General features: G+C 45.0%; 1 protein-coding gene across 3 annotated transcripts in view; it reads right to left on the reverse strand.

Annotated features, from left to right (window-relative positions):
• The window catches only part of LOC140911807 (PALM2-AKAP2 fusion protein), a 188,144-nt gene that overhangs the window by 138,999 nt on the left and 26,122 nt on the right, over positions 1-23,023 (reverse strand). Inside the window, exon 2 of one of the 3 annotated variants that reach the window (XM_073345686.2) lies at positions 20,596-20,678. In XM_073345686.2, the coding sequence (XP_073201787.2) occupies positions 20,596-20,667 (72 nt within the window). In that variant the 5' untranslated portion in view covers positions 20,668-20,678. Of the gene's footprint in view, positions 1-5,507; positions 5,806-6,786; positions 6,988-20,595; positions 20,679-23,023 lie in introns of those variants that run through there. The other 2 variants (XM_073345689.2, XM_073345690.2) reach the window with 2 other exon arrangements.

Genomic DNA, 23,023 nt, shown 5'->3' on the forward strand with positions numbered 1-23,023 from the left:
TAAGACCACAATTCCTCTCTTTAATCAATGAGCCAAAGCTACAAAGGAGAGTCTAACACAACTGTGAACAGAAACCAGATTTAGATTTTAATGGAATATTTTTAAAGTTTTCCCAAGTGACAATGTCTATCTTTAACATAACACTACTGACACTTCTCAAGATTCAGTTAATGTTCTTTTAGGGAATCTGCCCTACTTAAAATGCACTATTGGTTTTCCTCATTATTAGTGAAAGACCAAAGAAATCATTTTTTCCTACTCAACAGAACTGTAGGGGACTGCTCACTTTTGGCATCATGTCACATAAAGATGTAGTACAGAGCAACATGTTTAAAACAGCATCATTAGTCTTTCAGATTTAATTGTTTTCTACCACTTCTCTGAAGTTATCCTTAACGCTGCTTTTTCCTCTCAGTCACAGTATTGTTTCCACTGTTTAAACAGACAAAGAGGAGAATCCTGAAGCCCTTAGTCAGCCAGAACTCCCACTGAAGTCAATGGGATTGTTATTGGGTGAAGACTGCAGAATATGGCCCACACTGAACCCTGCAACCATAACTGAATGTCAAGGTTTGTTCAAACGATGTAATTGCCAGATGTGAGCCTAATTTTGAGGGGGCTTATCTGGAGTTACACTAACAAAGGTGAAGCAAAAAAGAGGATACATTTTGCGCAGTATCACAAACTTCTCATTTAAAACATTGTTTTTTAAAAAACAAAAACAAAACCCTGCAGACTGTTATGCCATCATTTTGGACCCAAATAGCAGTACGATCTTTTCATTAGGATTACTGTCTTCAAGCATCCAATGAAATTGGAGCCCCTTTGTACTTGAAGCTGTGCAAACACAATATACAGTCCTGCCCTGAAGAGCTTGCAATCTAAATAGAGAAGTCAGAAAAGCCATTATCTCCATTTTACAGATGTCCTGAGGCACAGAAAGATTTAAGGCCCCTAATTCAGGAAGGTACTCAACCCCATGCGGTCCCACTGAAGTAGGACAGACTACACGTATGATTGAAATTATGTATATGGTTAAGTACTTTGTTGAATTGGGGTCTAAAGATGGGGTTTTCAGATGCACTCAGGACTGATTTAACACTTCTCCCCTGAAGTTCATGGGAGTTTTGTGATTGGGTTCAGAGGAAGCAGACCGAGGCCCCTGCTGAGCCCTTATGAAAATTCCACCCTAAGAATTTGCCCAAGGCTACACTTAAAGTCTGTGACCTTGGGAAATTGAATCTGAACCCCAGCCCAATAATGCCTTAACCAGATCACCCTTCTATCTCCCACCTCCTAACGGATTTGAATGATCTGAACTTTCCATACCAGCAAAAGAATCCAAGGACAGGAGAGCAGATTTTCTATAGCTGTGATATATTTTCTTAATACAGTTCGCTTATGATTTAGATCAATGTGAACTTGGCTAATCTGCATTTGTCTTGCTACAAAATTAATTAATGACTTATCCTTTGGAAGGATGGAGTGGACTGATGTAGAAAGCTGGAAATCATGTGAAAAGTATACAACCCTTAATTTAAAAATACTTTTAGGAGAGCGCTCTTAAAATTCTTGAGCTATTGAAAACAAGTATCGACCATTTTGGCACACTGATCGATAGGAACTATACCAACTGAAGACTACTGCATTTGTCAGCATATAGTCTGTACTGCTGCTGCAGCTCATAATGAGATTTCATTTTACAGAGCCCTGCTTTAGCGGCCTAGGCCAGTAACCAATTAAAACACAAGTCTCTGTAGGCCAAATTCTGTCCTCAGATAAGAATGCACAACTCCCACTGAAGTCAGTAATGCTATGTCTATTGTGCTACTATGCTATGTTTACAGATGCAGCTGCACCACTGTAAGATCTCCCGTGTAGCCACTCTAAGCTGACAGGAGAGAGCTCTCCCATTGACATAATTAAGCCACACCCAAGAAGTGGCAGCAGCTAAATTGACATAATTAAGCCACACCCAAGAAGTGGCAGCAGCTAAATTGACATAATTAAGCCACACCCAAGAAGTGTCCGCACCGGCACTTCCAGCAGTGTAACTTATGTCGGCCAAGGGTGTGTGTTTTCATACCCCTGAGCAACATAAGTTTTACAGACGAGTGTAGACATAGCTAAAGTCCGTTCCTCACTCGCACAGTTTTTAATCAAAAGGATTAACTGCATGAACTTCAGTGGATTTACTCCTGCTCTACACTAGTGTGGGAAGCAATCAGGGCCCAGTGAATCCAGAGGACAGAATTTGGCTATATACACCTTGAAATTTCAAACACTATTAGAGATCAACTGCAAACGATTTAAGAAAACAATGTAAGTCAGCATAAAGACTGCCACTTCATTCATAACTTATATCCTGTTGTGCCTACACGCTGATCTCAGAACAGCGGGAACATTCCATTAGTAAGAAACAAATCAATAGCCAAACTGCCTCAGACATCCCTTAACCAGGTAACAGATGACCTTTTCCCTAGGAATTTCAATGTATGCCCAAAGGGGCTGACAGCTGCAGAAGAATTCAACAGGATGCTGGACTAGATCGACCACTTGTCTGATCTGGTGTGACAATTCCGGTCTTCCATGTTTAGGCACCTAAATATGCAACATAAGAACTTAAGTTTGGGCACCCATTTTTTTAATGCGCCAGGACACCTATAGTAAGATTTGAATATTTTTATTTAGGACTTTGAAACTCAAGAGGACAGTTGGTGTCAGTCTTTGGGAAGTGTTATTACAATGAGCCTGGGAGCTTAAATTCATAACTTTGCTAAACACTTAAAATTATGGTCTCAATAAAGATGCTGGATTTATGGTTTATTACATCAATCTGTGGCCCACTAATCCTCCTGTTTTGGTCTATGATTGCAGAGATGTTAACAGGCCACTTAACATGTATTCGCAAAAAGAAAAAGAGTACTTGTGGCACCTTAGAGACCAACCAATTTATTTGAGCACAAGCTTCCGTGAGCTACAGCTCACTTCATCGGACCTGAAGACCACCTCCATGTTGAAAGTTTGTCTCTCACCAGCAGAAGTTGGTCCAGTTAAAGATCTTCCCTCACCCACCTTGTCTCCAAGTCCTCCTTTTCTTTTTGACAATACCTACAACTACTTATAACCTGACCGGTGGCATAGCTGAGAACAAGCAGACAATCCTATATATTCATCTGGCAAAGGGAGCAGGATATTCTCAGTGCAGCGTTCTCGACTCTGGAACTTATTCCCCCATTGTTCTGATAGCCCAACTTTGTTGACCTTCAAGGCCAGCTGCAAGGTCTGTTTATCCAGCCTTTCTGCAAGGTGTTGGGGTGAGTTGGTTAAGTGCGAAGGATTTGGTTCTTTTTGGGCTGAGGAGGAGTATTTTACTGATGGCAATGGGTAAAACTAAATGAAGATGCGTGTGTATTTTTAAAAAAATTGTCCATTCATATAGATTTTCAAGACAAATCTATTCTACGGTTATTTCATTGTGTACAATAAATTCCTCTCATAAACCTCCAATGAAGTGAGCTGTAGCTCACGAAAGCTCATGCTCAAATAAATTGGTTAGTCTCTAAGGTGCCACAAGTACTTCTTTTCTTTTTGCGAATACAGACTAACACGGCTGTTACTCTGAAACCAGTCATTTAATAGTCTCACATGTTGTACTGCACCATGAAAATTAAGAAACATTCCAACAGTACAGACTGCTAGCAGAGACAGTCAATGTACCAAGAAAAATAATTAAAGAATCTTGGCAGCTTGAACTCAAGTACTGCAAATGTGCTAATTGCTGGTCAGCTGAAGTCAGAGCAGCCTACCTGCAAATGAATAGTTCAGCATGTTGAAATGTCAAAAATCACAGTGAGAATGGTAATAGTAGGGATAACAGTGGATATTGCAAAAAGAAAAGGAGGACTTGTGGCACCTTAGAGACTAACCAATTTATTTGAGCGTGAGCTACAGCTCACTTCATCAGATGCATCATGGATATTGCATTATGCATGTTACAAAGGCATTTCATTTCCTGGAGAAGCTTGCCACAAATACAGTATCGGTATAGCTTACTGATTCAGAGCTGTGTTCCTAACTGCAGGACTGGCTTTCTAACACTGAAGCAAGTCAGACAAAAACTGGCATGAATTAATCCATCCCACTCTCAAAATATACATCAGTTTCTCAAGATTCTAAAGCAAGGTCTTCTGGGTACTTCGGTTCCTAAGGGCATTTTTTTAACCCCTTAAGGGGCCTGGTCTTATATTTCTTGCACATGGAATTTGAGTGTGCAGAGAAAGCAGAATCAGACTCAAAATGTACACATACAGCTCTTATTAGTACTGAAGTTGCACATACATTAAGAGAAAAACCATCGGTTTATACAGAAACCTATGAACTACTGCTACTTATCTGTGCTATTAAAAGACACCTACATGGTTTAATTTACTTAAGAGCTCACATGGGTCATCATGTAAAACAATCTTTGAGCAGGTGTTTTAAACCTCAATTATATCTGCATTAAAAATTTCCAATTAGTACAGAAATAAAATCTGATAGGGGCTATCAAAGTCAAAAATACAGGCGGACACAGAGCTGTGCAATGAAATTAAACAAAAAAAAACCTCACCCATGAACTGACTTTTCAAGAATGTGCACAATGAATGTTAAACAAATATCTTAAGTGTCCCAGCACTTCATACTCAGCTGTGTGTAGTGACTTAAAACATTGTGAGCTAGTAACATATGAATCAACTCACACTCATTAAAACAAGGTAAGCAGCCTTGTAGCACTCCCAAGGCAGTTGAGTCAATACAATATAATTGTGGAAATGAAATAAATCCCTATCAGCTATGCAAAACCCTTGCAAAGCACTCACCAGACATGAATGTCAATTGACATACCTGAGCTATGAGATAATGCTAGAATCCAGCATTTCATCACAATGCTGAAATGTTAATCACATCTCAAAATAAAAACACTTTAATTTCACTATTAAAATCAGAATCGGGGAATTCATTCAAACAAGTTACTGCCTTAACATACATTTTCTGCAGCTGATAAGTGATTATGGCTGAACACCAAGGCTTAATACTGCTAGTGCTCATTCTGACCAATGATTAATCCCATTAAGTAACTCAAGTGGTTGCTCATACACAGTGGCTCTTAACCCTCCTACACAGACATCTGAATAACCTTCAAAAATGACACCAAAAATGGGGTATGAAGTAGTGGGGGAAGTCTATATTATAGTGGCTTTAAATTAAACCCTCAACGTTTAAAATCTGCAACAAGTGTGCTTTGTTACTTCACAGTGATCCAGAGGTGGCATCATTTGCCAAGCAGAGAAAGGTAATTTTAAATAAAAACGATCCCTGAAAATTTGTAACACTTGAGAGAAATAACCTCATTCGAAAAGCTCCCAAATTATCATGGGTGCTACTGAGATTTCCCAGCTGATAATTAACTCATTGCCTCCCAGTCACCTTTGTACCTACAGTTGCAAATATTATTCAAATGTTACCTGATATTCCGTAGAGGATGAGTGCTAAGAATTCCCACCTAATTTACATTTAAGACTTTTCTGAAGTTCAAATGGACCTGGAGCATAGAGAAAAGACTGAAGTGGTCTTGCCAGCTCAGCGCTTAAAAAGGGAGGCGAATTAAGTCAGGCTTTGCAGCTTCCCAAAGAACAGTGTGGGATCCTTCCGTAATAACCAGGCAGAGGATGTGAGGAGACTTGAAAGGAACTGCTGGGGACCCCCAGTGGGAAGGCGCTGTGCGGGGGCTGTATGAGTGAACTCCACAGGATCCTTGCTGCATGGATTTCATTAGCTAGCCTTCCTCCCCAGGCTACTCCCTCCAACCCTGTAAAACGCTAACAGAAAGAGCTGGCTGGCGAGTGCCCGCAGCAGCAGGGAAACACGCTGGTGCAGATTAAATCGCAGGGAGTGTTTGACATTCCGCACCCATGGAGGGTTCAGTCACTGGCGGCTCCCCTCTCCCTCGGCGTCACTGCATCAAGCCATGCCCCTGCCAAGGGCAGCAGCTGCTCTCTCCGGGCTCTGCTCCCCCGGTTAGCCCCTCTTTCATCTGGGCCCCCCACCGCCCTCCTATGGCCGAGCCAATCACACAGAAAGGACCCTGCCCCTCAACAGCACCCCCCCCCCACGCCCTCGCCCCCCAGCACAAACCGAACCAGCTGCAGAGAAACACAGCCCCCCAGGGGCGCCTGCCTGCCTGCCTGCCTTCCTCCAGCCCAGCCCAGCCCCGCTCCGCTCCCTCCAGAGCTGCGGACCCCACTTGCAAACCGCCCCCCGCCCTTTCCCCTTCCAGGCAGGCCTGGAGGTCACAGCTAAATGCAGCCCGCGGAACTTCCTCCCGCTTAAGCCACGCAATATTTGCACCCCAACGCCCGGTGCTGTTTGTTCCCCCCGACGCGACGGACCCTGCGCTGTTCATGAAGCCCTTACAACCCCCCCCCCCCGGAACACACCCCCGCCCCCCCACCCCGCAATATCCAGACCGCGCCCCCTCCCCGAAACAATCGCCCCAGCACCCCGCCACTGACCGCTCCCAATGCCCAGCCCCCGACAACTCCGGCCACAAGCCCTGCCTTACTCCCCCGGCGCCCACACAGCCGCCCGCCCTGCGGCATGGAGTCCCGTGGCCCGCAAGCCCGCCCCGGCTGCGTGGGGCCGCAGCAGCCACCCGGGGCCAAGCCCCCCACCCGGGGCATCCCGCTCCCGCCCTCTGCGGGGGCCGCTTTTACCCTCCCCGCGCACCCAGCGGGGGCCACTTACCCGGGCTGCAGCCCCCGCGGCGAGGGTGCAGCGCCAGAGGTGCCCCCGGAGGCTCCGGCTCCAGCTCTGGCTCCGGGAAGCCCGTCAGCCAACTGCGGCAGCCCCCTGCGCGCCTGGGGGGGGGGGCGGGCGAGCGCCCCTCCCCGCGCGGCGTGCCCCGAAGGCCGCCAGCCCGCTGCCGCCTCCCCGCGGTCTCTCCTCCGCGGCTGCCCAGCCAGCAGCCTCGCTGGGCCGGCCGAGGGGCGGGCTGGGGCTGCCGCCCCCGCGAGCCGCCCGCTCAGGCTCCCCCCAGCCTCCCGGCAGGCTCGGGCCCGGCGAAGGAAAACCCACGTCCACCTCGTACCTGGGGAGTCTCAGGCCAGGGCTACTGCAGGGTGGAAGAAAGTACAGGGAGCTGTTAGGTGTGTTTCAAAGCTAAAGCCTACCCTAGAGCTGGGATGACACGGGATCTTTGCCGCAGGGAACTGTGTTCCCCCATCTGTCTGCATCCAGCTGGTCTCCCTTGTTTTATAATTAGGATATCTTCCCCCCCCCCCCGCCCCCCAGGTCTAGTCCACACTACTGCAACTTCCCGGCTCCCTGTCCCAACCGAACTAGAGCTAGCTGGGTGTCAAGCTGCCATCCCACACTGTCCCCAGAGCACCCGAATCGCACCCTATGCTTGCAGCATAGACAGAGCCTTAGTTTTCTTTGGGAGAGGGACCAGTTTTTTGTTCTGTGTGTTTACAGTGCCTAGCACCCAGGCGTGCCGCTCTAGGGCGGGGTCTCTTCGGTACTCATACAGAATAAACTAAATTGCAGGATGAGAATACATTGGGGGCAAGATTGAGCCTTTAGGCTCAGACCTGAGGAAGGGGTAGTTGAACTGCAACACCCCTAAAGGCACCTTGACTCATACACCCCTCAAAGTAGAGGTTCGGCTCCTGCTTTCTTCGGGGTACGGAGCGGGAAGTTGTAATTTACTGCTAGTATGGGTCATTCACATCTCTCCCCTCCCACCCCCCTACATACACGCTGGCTCACATGTATTGTCAGTAAATAGGATAGATAGAACCAAGCCTGTACCCTTCTCTATCCACCTGATTGTGGTGGGGAGTAGGTGGACGCACAGTCCCTGCCTTCTCTTTTCTGCCTGATAGCTCACACAGGTTTATAAGGGGAGGTCTTACGCCCCTGTGTAACTGCAGGCCAAGTTACGACATGTGTGTAAACAGAGGAATAGACCCGCTCTTGTGGGGAACTTTCCTGGCTTCTGCACTACCCCGGTGAAGTGGGCTAGGAAAAGGATCTGAGTCCTAGCTCCCACTTCCTTTACCCAGTGGCCTCCCTGCCCTTGAGGGCTCCCCTTCCACTCTCCTGTCTGGCAGAGTCCTCGTGACCCCAACAAGGCTGGGCCCAGGGTTCCTGGGGGGCTTGACCTCCAACCTTGCTGTGGTCACCTAGGACAGGGGCTAGGGTGTCCCCACTCCGGGGTGTCTCTCTGCCCTGGGCACTTCTCTGGCCCACTGACCATTACCTACAAGTTAAAGCAAATGCAAGTTATTTAATCAACAATTAATTTTAAAAAGAATAAGGAAAAATGGGAAAGGTTAAAGGAAACATCACCCCGCTCTGCGGCAGGGAATATCACAAACAGTGTCTCTGGAATGTCCGGGCAGTTCACAGTCTGTCCCTTGTAAGTCCCAGGCCTTCTTCTCAGGCCCTGGCTGTGCTGCAGGGATGCTGGGGGTTGGACACTTGCTCTGGTGGTGGCCACACGCTCTCAGGCTTTAAGTGGCAGGACCCTTCTTCCCAGTGTCACCCCCCCCCCCCCCCCCCCCGTCGGGGTTTTGATCCAAGCTTGACCTGCAGAGCCCCTTGGCTGAGGCATCTCCCTGTGCTGGGCCTGCTGCCCAGGGTCCCCCCAGCTCCACCACTCGGTCTCTGCACAGCTGCTGTTGCTCTGCCTCCAGCTCTCTGGGCTGCTTCTTTGGCCCCTCTGCCTCTGGTTGCTCCAGCTCTGCTCCCAGGACAGGTCTGCTCTGCAGGCTGCTTCTGTGACTCTGCTCCCAGCACTGACCTGCTTCCTGGGCTGCTTTTCTGGCCCCTCTGGCTCTGGTTGCTGCAGCTCTCCTCCCAGGGCAAGTCTGCTCTCTTGGGGCTGTGCCTCTGGCTTTGTGGCTGCTGCTCTGCTCCCAGCACAGGGTCTGCTCTCTCTGGGCTGCTTTTCTGGTTCCTCTGGATCTGGCACAGCTCTGCTCCCCAGCTTAGCTTGGGCCCCTGCTTTCTCCTTAGCTCGGCCCCACTTTGTCTGACCCTGGCAATTCCAGCTCACACAGAAGACGGGACCTCCCTGGCCTCCTGACTCCCTGATTAGCCAGCCCGCCCCGTCATTCAGGCTGACCTGGAGCATTGGCCTCTCCCCATTGTTCCTGGGGGCTGTCAGTCTCAGGGTCCTGATTCCCCATCGACCCTTCCCCCTTTTTAGTACTGGGAGCTAGCCAACCAAAACACCCCCACTGAATGTTAGTAAGGGGCAACAGTCCCCTTACATGTGCATAGGTACATGAGGATCACAGACAAAGATGCTGTTGGGGGAAGATAGATAAGAAACCTCAGATGTTGCCAACTGTCGTGACTATATTACAAATCTTGCAAGATTTGGTGTTTTTCTTAACGCTGCACCTGCTGGGATCATAGAATCTCAGTTTTCATTAAAAAAAAAAAAAAACAAGTAAAGTAGTAAGTTTCTAGCACTTGCGCTTGGAGAGAAAAGCTTGACAACATGATGCAAGTGTGCCCTAAAGGCTTAGAAAGCAGAAAGTGAATAAAAAGAACTCAAAAGAAAATGGTGACCTTTATAAGAGCCGAAGATGCTGCAACTCCAAAGAGATTAACATATTTCTGAATCTTCAGTACAGCACCTCCTGCCCCATCTTACTGCCCCTGTACTGAATTAGATTTAATTGTATAAGTTCAACATGGAGTTTTGTTTTGTTAGCAGAAGCAATATAGCAAGTAACCCTGATGCTGTTTTGATTTTTTTTTTCTTTTACTTCTTACAGCAGGGAAGCATTTAATTAGTATTAATGAGGCAGGGCACAGATAATACACCACAGGAAGTCAAGTAATATTTCAAAACAGATATTTTAAATGAGTATTGCCTATTGCTTGTAATTTGCATTTTTAACAGTTACAACCCCAGAAGAAAATTATGCCCTCCCTTCATTAATAATGGAATCGTTTAGTGACACCCTAGAGTCTAATTTCAGTGAAGCACATTTTGTTCACATGTACAATTATACCAAGAATGTACCTTCAGTTTTGAACAACTCTGCTGGGCAGGGAGGCAGACCCTTAAAATGGGGAATATGTTGGGAAAATCTCAAAGGAAGAAATTCTTTCAGTCCAACTATTGGAAGGCCCAGTATTGGGCTGAATACCCAAGGATGGGAAAATGCTCTTGTCATAAATATAAAGGGAAGGGTAACCACCTTTCTGTATACAGTGCTATAAAATCCTTCCTGGCCAGAGGCAACATCCTGTTACCTGTAAAGGGTTAAGAAGCTCAGCTAACCTGGCTGGCACCTACCCAAAGGACCAATAAGGGGACACGATATTTTCAAATCTTGTGGGGGAGGCTTTTGTATTGTGCTATTTATTTACGTGTTGTTCTCTCTTGGGATTGAGAGGCCAGGCAGAAATCCATCTTCTCCAACCCATCCTAATCCAAGTCTCCAATATTGCAACCAGTATAGGTAAGCCAGGCAAGGCGGATTAGTTTATCTTTTGTTTTATGTGAATTTTCCCTGTGTTAAGAGGGAGGTTTATTCCTGTTTTTTGTAACTTAAGGTTTTGCCTCGAGGGATTCTCTATGTTTTGAATCTGATTACCCTGTAAGGTATTTACCATCCTGATTTTACAGAGGTGATTCTTTTACCTTTTCTTTAATTAAAATTCTTCTTTTAAGAACCTGATTGATTTTTCATTGTTCTTAAGATCCAAGGGTTTGGGTCTGTGTTCACCTGTACAAATTGGTGAGGATTATTATCAAGCCTTCCCCAGGAAAGGGGGTGTAGGGCATGGGGGGGCGGGAGATGTCTCCAAGTGGTCTCTTTCCCTGTTCTTTGTTTAAAACACTTGGTGGTGGCAGCATACTGTTCAAGGACAAGGCAAAGTTTGTACCTGGGGGAAGTTTTTAACCTAAGCTGGTAAGAATAAGCTTAGGGGGTCTTTCATGTGGGTCCCCACATCTGTGGCCTAGAGTTCAGAGTGGAGAAGGAACTCTGACAGCTCTATTTGTGACTCATGGGGTTATGGAAGGCCCTGCATGCTCTGGCCTAGTGTGCAGGGCAGCACTGTTCTGCAGTCTTCATGGAAGCCATGGAGGTGCCCTTGTGTAAGAGTAGTTTCAGTCAGGCTTTGGGAAAAGTGGATCTCAGACCTACGTGGGGGTAGGGGGTAAAGGGGATGGGGACCACATCCACAAAGGCTGCTGCAGCCTTGACCGTGATAGAGTAGCTATAGTAATCTGTTGTAGGGATGGGGGGTTAAGTCTTGGTTTACTTCTCACTAAGAAACAGGGACCTCTTTTCTCAGGTCTCCTCCCATTACAAAAGGAAAGGAAATGTGGCAATGAAATGTGATGCCTTATCTGTTCGTCTCCATCCACAATTTTCAGTGAGGAAGAGGAACGGGTTTTTCTTGTAATGCAGATTTAAAAAGTCTTAAATTAGCAGCCAGAAAGTTGGAGATTAGAATCTTCCCCCCCAAGCTCAGACTGACATGCTGATAATTTGAACGAAGGAACACACAGCTGTGCAGTACTACAAGTATGAAAGGAAAATGGAACTCCTGGCTGTTCTCTGTGCATTTCCTAAGAGCCCAATGAATTCAGTGATCCGGTCAGTTAGTTAGCATAAGTGCTGTGGGAAACTTGGAGGTCACATTCATAAATGCTTTATATTCAATACAAGGGTGGAATACTTATTACAGAGAAGCAGTATGGTCTGGTGGATACTGAACAGGCGTGGGAGGCAGGAGCCCTATTCCTGGCTCTGTCATTAACCTACTACATGACTTAAGGAAAGTCACTTTCTCTTCTTGTCTAGTGAGATAAAAGACAGTCCCTGCCCTGAAGGTATTACAATGTGTTTGTACAGCTCCTAACCTCACTAGGGGCTCAGTCTTGCTAGAGGTCTCTATGTCCTGCCCTATTACTAAATTTTAATTGCTACATTCCTCAGATGGCTAAGAGGCTCACTTATAAATATATATCCATCTTACTGCATGTTTGTATCACATAAAAGCCTGATCATGCAACCAGGTACAAGTAGTCCCATTGACTTCAGTGTTGTGCAAGTAGTGAACTGTTTCATCAACCATCAAGTTACAAACCTAATCCTACTAATACTTACTACAGCGTGTGGATGTGTAAACAGTCCCAGAGTGGAGAACTATTCATAGTGGAATCCAATAGAATGAAGTTACTGTATTCTGCACTTGACATCAACATGAAATCATGTTTTCTACTCTTTCAGTGGGCAGTCCCACCATTCAGCCCTCAGCTTCCCTCTTCCTCCAAAACAAATAAGTCAGCCCACCCACGCACTGTAAGAAATCTATAACACATGTTATGTGGCATGATATGAGTTTTACTGCACCTTGTTTGGGAACAGTTGCATACCTCACTCATGGCAATTCCTAATTTTGGGTAATACAGTCATCACAAATCCATAGCAATAAAAGTTATGTACATCTCTGCACAATTCCACCCCAGCTTGTATCTCTGCTATGCTAAAACGCTTCAGGAGCATTTCAAGTGTACACAAGCGCAGAGTGTGACAGCTAAATACCAAGCGGAACAGACTGTTCACTCATTTGCTTAACCCATGTTGCAAGATACCATTCAAGGTGAAGTGGGTAGTTAACACATTGCAGTCATAGGACAAAGGAGGGCTAGCGGGTTATGTGATGTTATAGTCAGCCGTAAATCCAGAGTCTTTAGGGAATCCATGATTTTTAGTGTCTAGCAAAGTTATGAATTTAAACTCCTCTTTTTAAGGTGTGGTGCAGCTTTCCTTTGAGAATGAGGACTGTCAGCTATGGAATGATTGTTTTATGAGAAGTGTTCACCCACAGGTGATATGGTGCTTTTGTCTCATTTTTCTGAGAGTTCATTCTAGAGTCTAGTGATGGTCTCTTTTCACTCAGTTATTGGACCATTTAGTGCACTGGATGAGATACACCATATGTTGTGATAGGCCTGTGTAGGATGCATGGCTCTTGAAAGGTGTGTGTGGGGAGGGGAGGATTGATTATTGTAGCTGTGGTAATAGGTCTGCAGGTTTTGCATTTGTTGTAGCAGGGGCTGGTGCCACTTTAAGTTAGTGTTTCCCTCTGTGTGGAGCTTGCTTCTGATGAGGTTGGGGTGAGGTGTTTGAAGGCCCGAAGAGGGGGGTTTGGGAAAGATTTCTATCTGGATGGGATCACCATCAAGTATGGGTTGTAATTGTTTAGTGATATCCTCTGTGGATTCCAGTGTGGGGTGGTCCATGACAATTTGAGGTGTGGGGTTTTTTTCTTAAAGCAGGTTCTCTGAGAGCATTTGTGTGTCTTGTTCCATGATGGGATCTGCTTCACTTTGTTTGGTGAAGGCTGTTTTGAATGTGTGACATTGTGTATCTTGGACTTCCTCAGAGCATATTCTGTGTATAAAAGATATTACCTCACCCACCTTGTCTCTAATCCTGGGAACAACACGGGTACAACTATTTAGATTGTTATTTTTGTGGGGCAGAGACAGTCTTTTTATGATGTGTGTTTACAGCACTTAACACAATGAGGCACTGATCCCTCATTGGGACTGTTATGTTCTCCAAGTATAAATAATAATGAGAGTTGAGTTAGAGTGTACTAAAGTGGTGGTTCCAAGATTAAGGGTCACCATGAGGGAAGGTGCAGATGACAGAAGTAATCAAAAGGGGCAGTTATGGACCTTTGGCAGAGGCAAGTAGGGAAAATGACAGGAAATGAAAGGGGAGGCTTGTAGGAACTAACAAACTTCAATTGACTTGAAGTGTAAGTTATTGCCTCTATTTGGTGCAAAAAGTGAGGGGGAAAGCCACTTAGAGGCTTTGAAGAGAGTTGGGATGTGCTTAGAGTAGCATGCAAGCTAGATTTGAGACAGTATTTTGGATGGATTGAAGTCCAGATGAGAGGAGACTGCAGGAGTCAAGGTAAGATAGAGACCTTAGTGATCAAAATGGAGAGGAACAGGTGGATTTTGGAAGAGGGGTAGCAGAAAAACTGGCAGGATTTAATGCCAGAATGTGGGATGAGAAGGAAACTGCATTACAAGATAAGAAAATGGCTAGGCTGAGGAACAGGGAGGTTATCAAGTCAACAGCAGTAACATAGAAAGGAGAAAAAGGGAGAAAAATACAGGTATGACATGGGATGGGAGGGAGGTGAAAGAGGGGTTTATTTTGTGCCATTTTAATTTTGGGATGGTGGTAGGGCATCTAGGAAGACTGAGGCAAGTGGAGATGTGAGGCGGAATGGAAGGGAAGACTATGAGGTGGAGAGGTAGATCAAGAATGTATTAATATAGGGGTGATAGGCAATAGCTGAAGCAGTGCGACCAGATGACGTTGACCAAGGATAGAGTGCAGAAACAAAACCCTGAGGGATACTGACAGGATGGAGGGCCAGAGGAGAAGGAGACAGACAGAAGTTGGAGGTAGGCCTTTTAAATAATGCAGATGTGGCTGCATAATAGACCATTCAGACAACATTTTTGGTGGATGAGCTTGGATACCTGCCCCTGTAGAGGCATTGTTCACCTTTACATTGCACAGACAGAGGGTAAGGGAGCTGGTTCTGTTGCAGGAGCTGGTTTCACCACACTGAAGAGAAGAGGTGCTTATCTTACTAATTGTATTCATTCTATTAGATTTGAGAAATGAGAGACTTCAAAACCTTTTGTATCCAAGGGAATTCTTACATTTACCTCCACCAGCATGGAAATAAAGACTTAGGGCTGCAAGTTCTCAAGACCCTCATAGGTTTAAATATTTGCAATACCATGCCTGTAATCTATGAGTAAAAAAACCATCCATTGATCATGGAATATTTATCTTTATTGTAACCAAAGGATAATTTTGATTCATCAACATCAATGTTGCTGACCTTGGCCATAAGAGGAAAGACAGTCACACAGGTTAACTGATTCTACATTATTTATCTCTTTAAAGATGATCAGTAAGACCCTTAATATTGTTTTTTTTAAAGTGCTAAGTCATATTACTAATCTTTTCTGTCTCCATGCTGCTAAACTCCAATACCTTTAAAGCTCCTGAATTTTACATATTAAAATACAAATCTTCATAAATTAAGCAGTCTTCCATCTACATCTAGCTTTCCTCATACCCAGGATATAGGCTATGAAGATTCAAGATAGTCCCAACTCTCACAATGATGTTAGAATGGTCACAAGCACAGGATATGGCACTGGCTATGGAAGAGAGAAGACCAATCACACTGGAATAGTTAAGTGATGAAACCAAGTCTACCCAGAGATTCTTAGTACTGAAGAAACTTGATATAGTCAGAAAATAAAATTCTCACTTCTCCAATGATAAAAACAACTGCTAAAGACAAACAGCTGTTTTCTTGAACTACAAAGGAAAGAGCCCCACTGATATCAGGTGTCTTGGGATCAGGCCATTGTTGGATAAGCATAGCTTCTCACCAAATTAAGTAGAAGATGGAGATCTTAGATTCACTGCATATTCAGCTCATAAGTGAAATCATGCAAAATGTAACTATAATGCTACAATGGGACTAGTATCCAATTTTAGGCCTGCTCATTAAAAGAGACTGCAATCTATATGGAAATCCAGCTCTGCACTACCAATCACTTCTTGCATTTTGATATCTCATTAGAATACATTCTGAGTGGGCAATCATATTTGTCTTTGGGTGTGAAGCCAGGTGGGTACATTTTACACACCAGCATGACAGAATGACAGTTTTGGTACTTCCCTGTGACAGTTCCCAAGCTGAGGCACAAAACATTACAGTGCCACAGGTCAAACGTAATGGCTGTAATAGCTTTTGACAACTCACACTGCTGCATTGCTCAATATCAGCCATAGTACGTGTTCAAGAGCAATTAGCGAAAGGCATAATTGTAAATGAATGCTTAGTTTTGCACTCTGAGCAACCCAATAAATTAGCCAGATTTTCCTCTCCATTACTTCACTCCAGTCCCATTGACTTGACCATGAATGTGGCTGCAACCAGTGTAAGAGGAAAATTTGGCCTATGGAGAATAAGAATTCAAACTGGCAGAAGTCAACCGAGGATGGCTTTAGCTACCTAAAATAGATTAATTTGCTCTCTGAAATTGACTCATAGCATGCTCATGGATTTTAACAGACCCCCATGCTTGGAATGATAGCAAGATCTGACACCAATTACGGGGGGTAGGAATTCCTATACCACACATGCAGGTCTAAATTTTAAAAGATGATCAGGGATTTGGGGTACCTAACCCCTTGAGGGCTGAGCATCCACTCCCTGGAAGTCAGGCCCCTTTAAGATGTCTCAATCTGAGCATCCAAACTATTGATGCACCTGAAGTCATTGGTCACCTTTGACATTTTAAGCCACACTGTGTAAGAGTCAGTTCCCACCTCTTTACCCTGTTCTTGGTGCTCTGGCCTTTGGTTTGTTGTAGAAACAGCCCAATGAAGTGAATGAAACTTGCCAGAGTTTGTTGGACTAATTTTCATCTCCTATTGGTGTATGTTAGCATGAGTGTAGATTCAGGGCCTGGGTCTTCGGTAACTATTCTGGTAATAAAGCAGAAGCAATTGGACTAGTGGTTAGGGCAGAAGCCTAGGACTTGGGAGCCATGGGTTCAGGTCTCTACTCCAGACTTCCTGCGTGACTTTGGGCAAGTCAATTACTTTTAGTTCCGCGCCTGCAAAATGACGCGAACAGCACTTCCCTACCTCACAAGAGTGTTGTATGGTTAAATGGTTGTAAGGGGCTCAGATTCTATGGTAAAGGGGGCCACATATGTACTTAAGGTACAATGTCATGATGTGTACTTGGTCCTTTCAATGGTTTATTAAAATATGGGGCTGCACAATGCTGCCTTGTCTACACTTGTGGCGGCAAGGCATGTAGCATACGTGCTGCAGTTAAAAGCTCTGGCAGGGAGGAGACGGCCATGAGGGAAGGCTTTGACAGCTTCAGGAGTGCTGGAGCTTTTCACTACAGCTGAGAAAGGCTCTGGCAGCTCCCTGAAGCAGAACACTGCACTTCTTGGGCATGCAGAGAACCGTGTAGGGTACATACCCTAGGGTTCTGACATGTCTTGATCCTGCTTGCCTAAGCAGTACTGTCTACCCTGCTATTTATACCTAGGGTGACCAGACAGCAAGTGTGAAAAACTGGGACAGGGGGTGGAGGGGTAATAGGAGCCTATATAAGACCGACCCAAAAATCGGGACTGTCCCTATAAAATCGGGACATCTGGTCACCCTATTTATACCTGTGCTTGGGTGGTGTGCAGTGTTTGACTCTACACGCCACCATGAGTGTAGGCAGCTTAAGATGGTCCCTGAACCATGCCAGAACTGCTGATCAGAGGTGTAGTCCCTGGAAAATACTGTACTTGCAAGGGTACCCACTGCAGCACAGCCAAAACAGTGGGCTAAAGGGATAATCTGAACTGCCTGCTCTGGTTTATGCGTGTCTCTTGAAAGATATCCTAGCCCGTGGATTGAATTATCAGTTATAACTAGAGCTCCGATTCCCTAGAACCTACCTATTGACCAGACATCGCTACAAAAATCTGCAATTGAAATTACAGGTTGTCCACACTGAGCCTCCCTATCACTTGTAAAGTAAATATTGCAGAGGAAGAACAGAATGGCATACGCAGATGTCAACTCTCTCCCATTAAGCAGTAACGAGGGTAGAAGAATAAAGAAAACAGCTGCAGTTTATACCACCCACACACAATCTCCATTTTGAACTACAGCTACAAGAGAGTCTCAAATAGCAGAGAACATGTTATTCTCACCATCCAGAAAGCATTGCATGTATATAATAGGTTATGCAAGCAGATCAAGAAAGTAAAGTTCCGCAATAAGATTTTTCTGAAATTGAGTCTTCATGAACTCATGGGCCTGGCTTGGCTGGTCTTGAAGACGTGACATGTAGCAACTGTTCACGAGGGCCGTGTTTTAACTGTGGCATAAAGAAGACTGATGCTACACTTCATTTTAGTCACAAGGTGCAGTAGTTTAATATCGGATGCTGCGCATCCTCCATTGGGGGCCTCAGGGACAAGGGCGTGGCAATGTGCATAACCTAGAGCAGGGATCTCAAACTTGAATTACCACGAGGGCCACATGAAGACTAATATATTGGCCCCAGGGCCGCATCACTGACACACACACACCCCGCTGCCCCCGCCCCCCCCCCCACACCACCCCTTCCATGAGGCCCTGCCTCCTCCCACCCCCTTTCTAATCCCTTCCCCAAAGTCCCCACCCCAACTTCGCCCTGTCCCTGCCCCAAATCCCTTCCTCTTCTCCGCAGCACGTGGCTCCTCACCCTTCCCTCCTGGAAAGCGCTAAGCAGGGCCGGCTCTAGGCTTTTTGCTCTCCCAAGCGGAATGCCGCTGAAGCAAAAAAAAAAAAAAAAAAAGAAGGGCCAGAATGCCGCCCCAAGTATGTGCTTGGTTTGCTGGTGCCTAGAGCCGGCCCTGGTGCTAAGCACCACCAAACAGCTGTTTGGCAGCAGGAAGCACCTGGAGGTAGGTAGAGGAGTGGGAATGCAGCACGCTGGAGGGAGGGGAGCTTGGCAGCCTACAGGAAATAACTCCAGGGGGAACCTGGGGGGGTGCGGGGAGCTTGGTTGGCCACAGGAAATAACCCCGTGGGCTGCGTGTTTGAGACCCCTGACTTAGAGCACAATTTGGTCTTACAATTCCAGGTTTCATTAGGCTGAGAGGAACTTTATGGGCCAGGTCTTCACTTGGTGTAAAACAACAAGTGTTATCAATGGCGCTATGCTGATTTACACCAGCTGAGCAATGAACCTCTATGGTTATCATCTAAAAATGTTCTAGCTATATCTGTATCCAGCTTTTTGGACTTGATCCAAATGGGGCCCATTCATGCTTTTTTGTATTACATTGGTCATTTCATTGTTCAAAGCAGCAAGGTGAATTGTGTTAGGGATTCAACAGGATTGGGTTTGCCTCTCAGCAGATTGCAGCTTAGAGAAGCAGATGCTGTCTGGTTGTTTCATACTCTAGCACAGAACTAGTGACAGTCTGTAATCTTTGCAAAAATATAAACCTCAAACTTCACCATGCAGTTTATGAAGCTCTGCTAAAGTTAGCAACTTTTGAGTGAACATTGCAGCTTGGGATAACTTGCTCTGATCAATTTTGGTTTTTTTGAATGCCGCTAAGGGTGCTTTACTGTTCTTTATTCCGTTTCCTGTAACAACATTTTGCTGATTTTGTTCATAGTGACAACGATAACCGAGTCCACCTTCCTATTACAGAACTCTGCCAATGTCATTAAGCTTTTCCCTTTGCTGTGCATAGGATCATTTTATTAAGTAAGATGTTATTTTTAAAAATGAGAGAAAGATGAGCTCTCACTTGGTGTTCCTGTAGATTTCCTAATATGGGAGGCACTTTTGTGGTTCCACAAAATTGTCCAGTATATTTAGGTTTGTAGTGATTTTACTTGAAGCCACAGGAACTCAGGAATTTAGAGACTCCAGGTCACATATGGTCCAAGATATGAACGTTTCACATGTATTTATCTCAATAGGCATTGAACACAAGTCCTGATTTTACAAGGAGCTTATTGCCTTCAACTCCCATGGACTTCAGTCCTTTATTTTCCCCGCCTGCATCTTTTACTTATTTCTTCAAATTTCTAAACACACAACTGTATGTGCCCAGACCGTACATTAGAAGTCACGGCAGGAAGACAAAGAACTGCCCAGAAATATATCCACCTCTGGCCGTGCCTCTCCAACAGCTGAGGGTACTCAACACAACTCGGAGTCATCAGCACCTTGCAAGCTGAGCCCAGACTCTAAGTGGTGTGCAGGTATACATGGGTCTCTGTCTATTACTCCTTCCCTAGGTTTCTGAGCTGTTCCACATGCGGTTTCCCAGTGCTTACAAGGAGCTGGTGACCCTAGGGACCACAGACCTGGCCCAGATGAAGAGAGAGCTCTGAGGAGGGTGGAGAAGAGAATAGGCTGGAGGGGTGGGTCTCAAAATTGATTCATTCAAACAAACTAGCTAAAGCCTAGTTTTGCTGTGAGCTGCCGAAAACATTTTACTGGGCGGCAACAGAGCTGGCACTTGTTTGAGATCCCTTTAAGAGTTGCCTGTTTTTCAGTGCTCCAATCGGTGTTGCTGTCACCTCTGCTAGAAATCAAATATTTCAGTCATATCCTAAAAACCAGCCCTCCTAAGCCTCCCTGTTGCATCAGGTCTCAAAATATTTAGGAAAGGACCCACCTGAGGCCAGTTGAGTAGCATGGAACTTATACTGATAAACTATTCCTGCCAAGGAAAATTCTGTCATCACACAGCGGAAAATGTAGGCCATCTGCCCAAATAAATTGGTTAATCTCTAAGGTGCCACAAGTACTCCTCATTGTTTTTGCTGATACAGACTAACACAGTTACCACTCTGACAGCTGTCACCTACTATTGGTTTCCAGAGAGCATGAATCCATAACTTGCTGACAAGTAAAAAGTGAATATAAACTTACCATCCCAGTCACTGCTGTTTCGGGGCTTTCACATGAGCATGATCCTCTTCCATCCTTAGGCAACACAGCCATTCCCTTCACTCCTGTGAACAGAGTCAGGGAGAGTATACTTATTTAAACGTTTGTCTTGTTTGGATGCAGTACTTGCTTTGTTTCAGTGACGTGTTGTGTTTGGCTCAATGTTGTGTTAGTTTTATTGAGAAAATCTTTACCTTGTCCTTTAAAAATATTCTCAATAAAACTATTATTAGGGCTTCTGGTTTTAAGTTTTAACCGCTGAACACCAACAAAACCACCCCCAATACAAAAAAGTGAAATCAGCGTTTATCCAAAAAACATAGGAAAGATACCAGAAATGGTAAGGGTCTCCACAGCAGAAACGTAGACTACAGGGGCCGGTTTTATAAAGTGCACTGAGGTGTTGCACATTAATTGATCTGTGTAGAGCCTGCTGATGAGCACTAACGGTTCTCTAGTCATCTAGTGTGCTTTAACATGGTGCTGTTTGAAACAGTGCTATGTCAATAGCACACACTGGGAAACATTACAACGAGATTACTTATTATAGTATGTATGTACACAAAAATCCCCCAACCTCCCCCCACCTTTTGGGGCATAGAATCATAGGACTGGAAGTGACCTCGAGAGGTCATCTAGTCCAGTCCCCTGCACTCATGGCAGGGCTAAGTATTATCTAGACCATCCCTGACAGGTGTTTGTCTAACCTGCTCTTAAAAATGTCCAGTGATGGAGATTCCACCACCTCCTTAGGCAATTTATTCCAGTGCTTAACCACCCTGACAGTTAGGAAGTTTTTCCTAATGTCCAACCTAAACCTCCCTTGCTGCAATTTAAGCCCATGGCTTCTTGTCCCATCCTCAGAGGTTAAGAAGAATAATTCTCCCTCCTCCTTGTAACAACCTTTTATGTACTTGAAAACTTATGTCCTCACTCAGTCTTCTCTTTTCCAGACTAAAACCCATTTCCCCCACCCCCCCAATCTTTCCTTATAGGTTTGTTTTCTAGACCTTTAATAATTTTTGTTGCTCTTCTTTGGACTTTCTTCAATTTGTCCACATTTTTCCTGAAATGTGGCACCCAGAACTGGACACAATACTCCAGTGGAGGACTAATCAGCACGGAGTAGAGCGGAAGATTACTTCTCGTGTCTTGCTTACAAGAACTCCTACTAATACATCCCAGAATGATGTTTGCTTTTTTTTTTTTTTGGCACAACAGTGTTACACTGTTGACTTATATTTAGCTTGTGGTGCGCTATGACCCCCAGATCACTTTCCACAGTACTCCTTTCTAGGCAGTCATTTCCCATTTTGTAAGGAACGAACAGTCAGTTGCACACACAGTGGAGTACTTTGCATTTGTCCTTATTGAATTTCATCTTATTTACTTCAGGCTATTTCTCCAGTTTGTCCAGATCATTTTGAAATTTTAATCCTATCCTCCAAAGCACTTGCAACTTCTCCCAGCTTGGTATCGTCCACAAACTTTATAAGTGTACTCTCTATGCCATTATCTAAATCACTGATGAAGATATTAAACAGAACCGGACTCAGAACTGATCTCTGCAGGACCCCACTCGTTATGCCCTTCCAGCATGACTGAACCACTAATAACTAATCTCTGGGAATGACTTTCCAACCAGTTATGCACCCACCTTATAGTAGCTCCATCCAGGTTGCATTTCCCGAGTTTATGAGAAAGTCATACGAGACAGTATCAAAAGCTTTAGCAAAGTCAAGATACCGCTTCCTCCCTATCCACAAGCCTTGTTACCCTGTCAAAGAAAGCTATCAGGTTGGTTTGACAATTTGTTCTTGACAAATCGATGCTGACTGTTACTTATCACATTATTATCTTCCAGAGGTTTGCAAATTGATTGGTTAATTTGCTCCATTGTCTTTCTACATCTGCATAAAAAAATTTACATTGCCAAAAATAAATTCTGAAAAATGAAAATACCCCCCAAAACAGAAGCCCTAAATATATAAATAGCTTTGGCCATCAGTGCAATACAGCCACCTCAGGGACACAACACAGCAGCTGTTTAATAGTGCAAGATTATTCAGGGTATGTCTACACTACGAAATTAGGTCGCATTTATAGAAGTCGGTTTTTTAGAAATCGGTTTTATATATTCGAGTGTGTGTATCCCCACAGAAAATGCTTTAAGTGCATTAACTCGGCGGAGCGCTTCCACAGTACCGAGGCAAGCGTCGACTTCCAGAGTGTTGCACTGTGGGTAGCTATCCCACAGTTCCCGCAGTCTCCGCTGCTCATTGGAATTCTGGGTTGAGATCCCAATGCCTGAGGGGGCTAAAACATTGTTGCGGGTAGTTCTGGGTACATATCGTCAGGCCCCCGTTCCCTCCCTCCCTCCGTGAAAGAAAGGGCAGACAATCGTTTTGTG

This window comes from Lepidochelys kempii, chromosome 5 (assembly GCF_965140285.1).
Source record: "Lepidochelys kempii isolate rLepKem1 chromosome 5, rLepKem1.hap1, whole genome shotgun sequence".
NCBI classification, from domain to species: Eukaryota; Metazoa; Chordata; order Testudines; family Cheloniidae; genus Lepidochelys; species Lepidochelys kempii.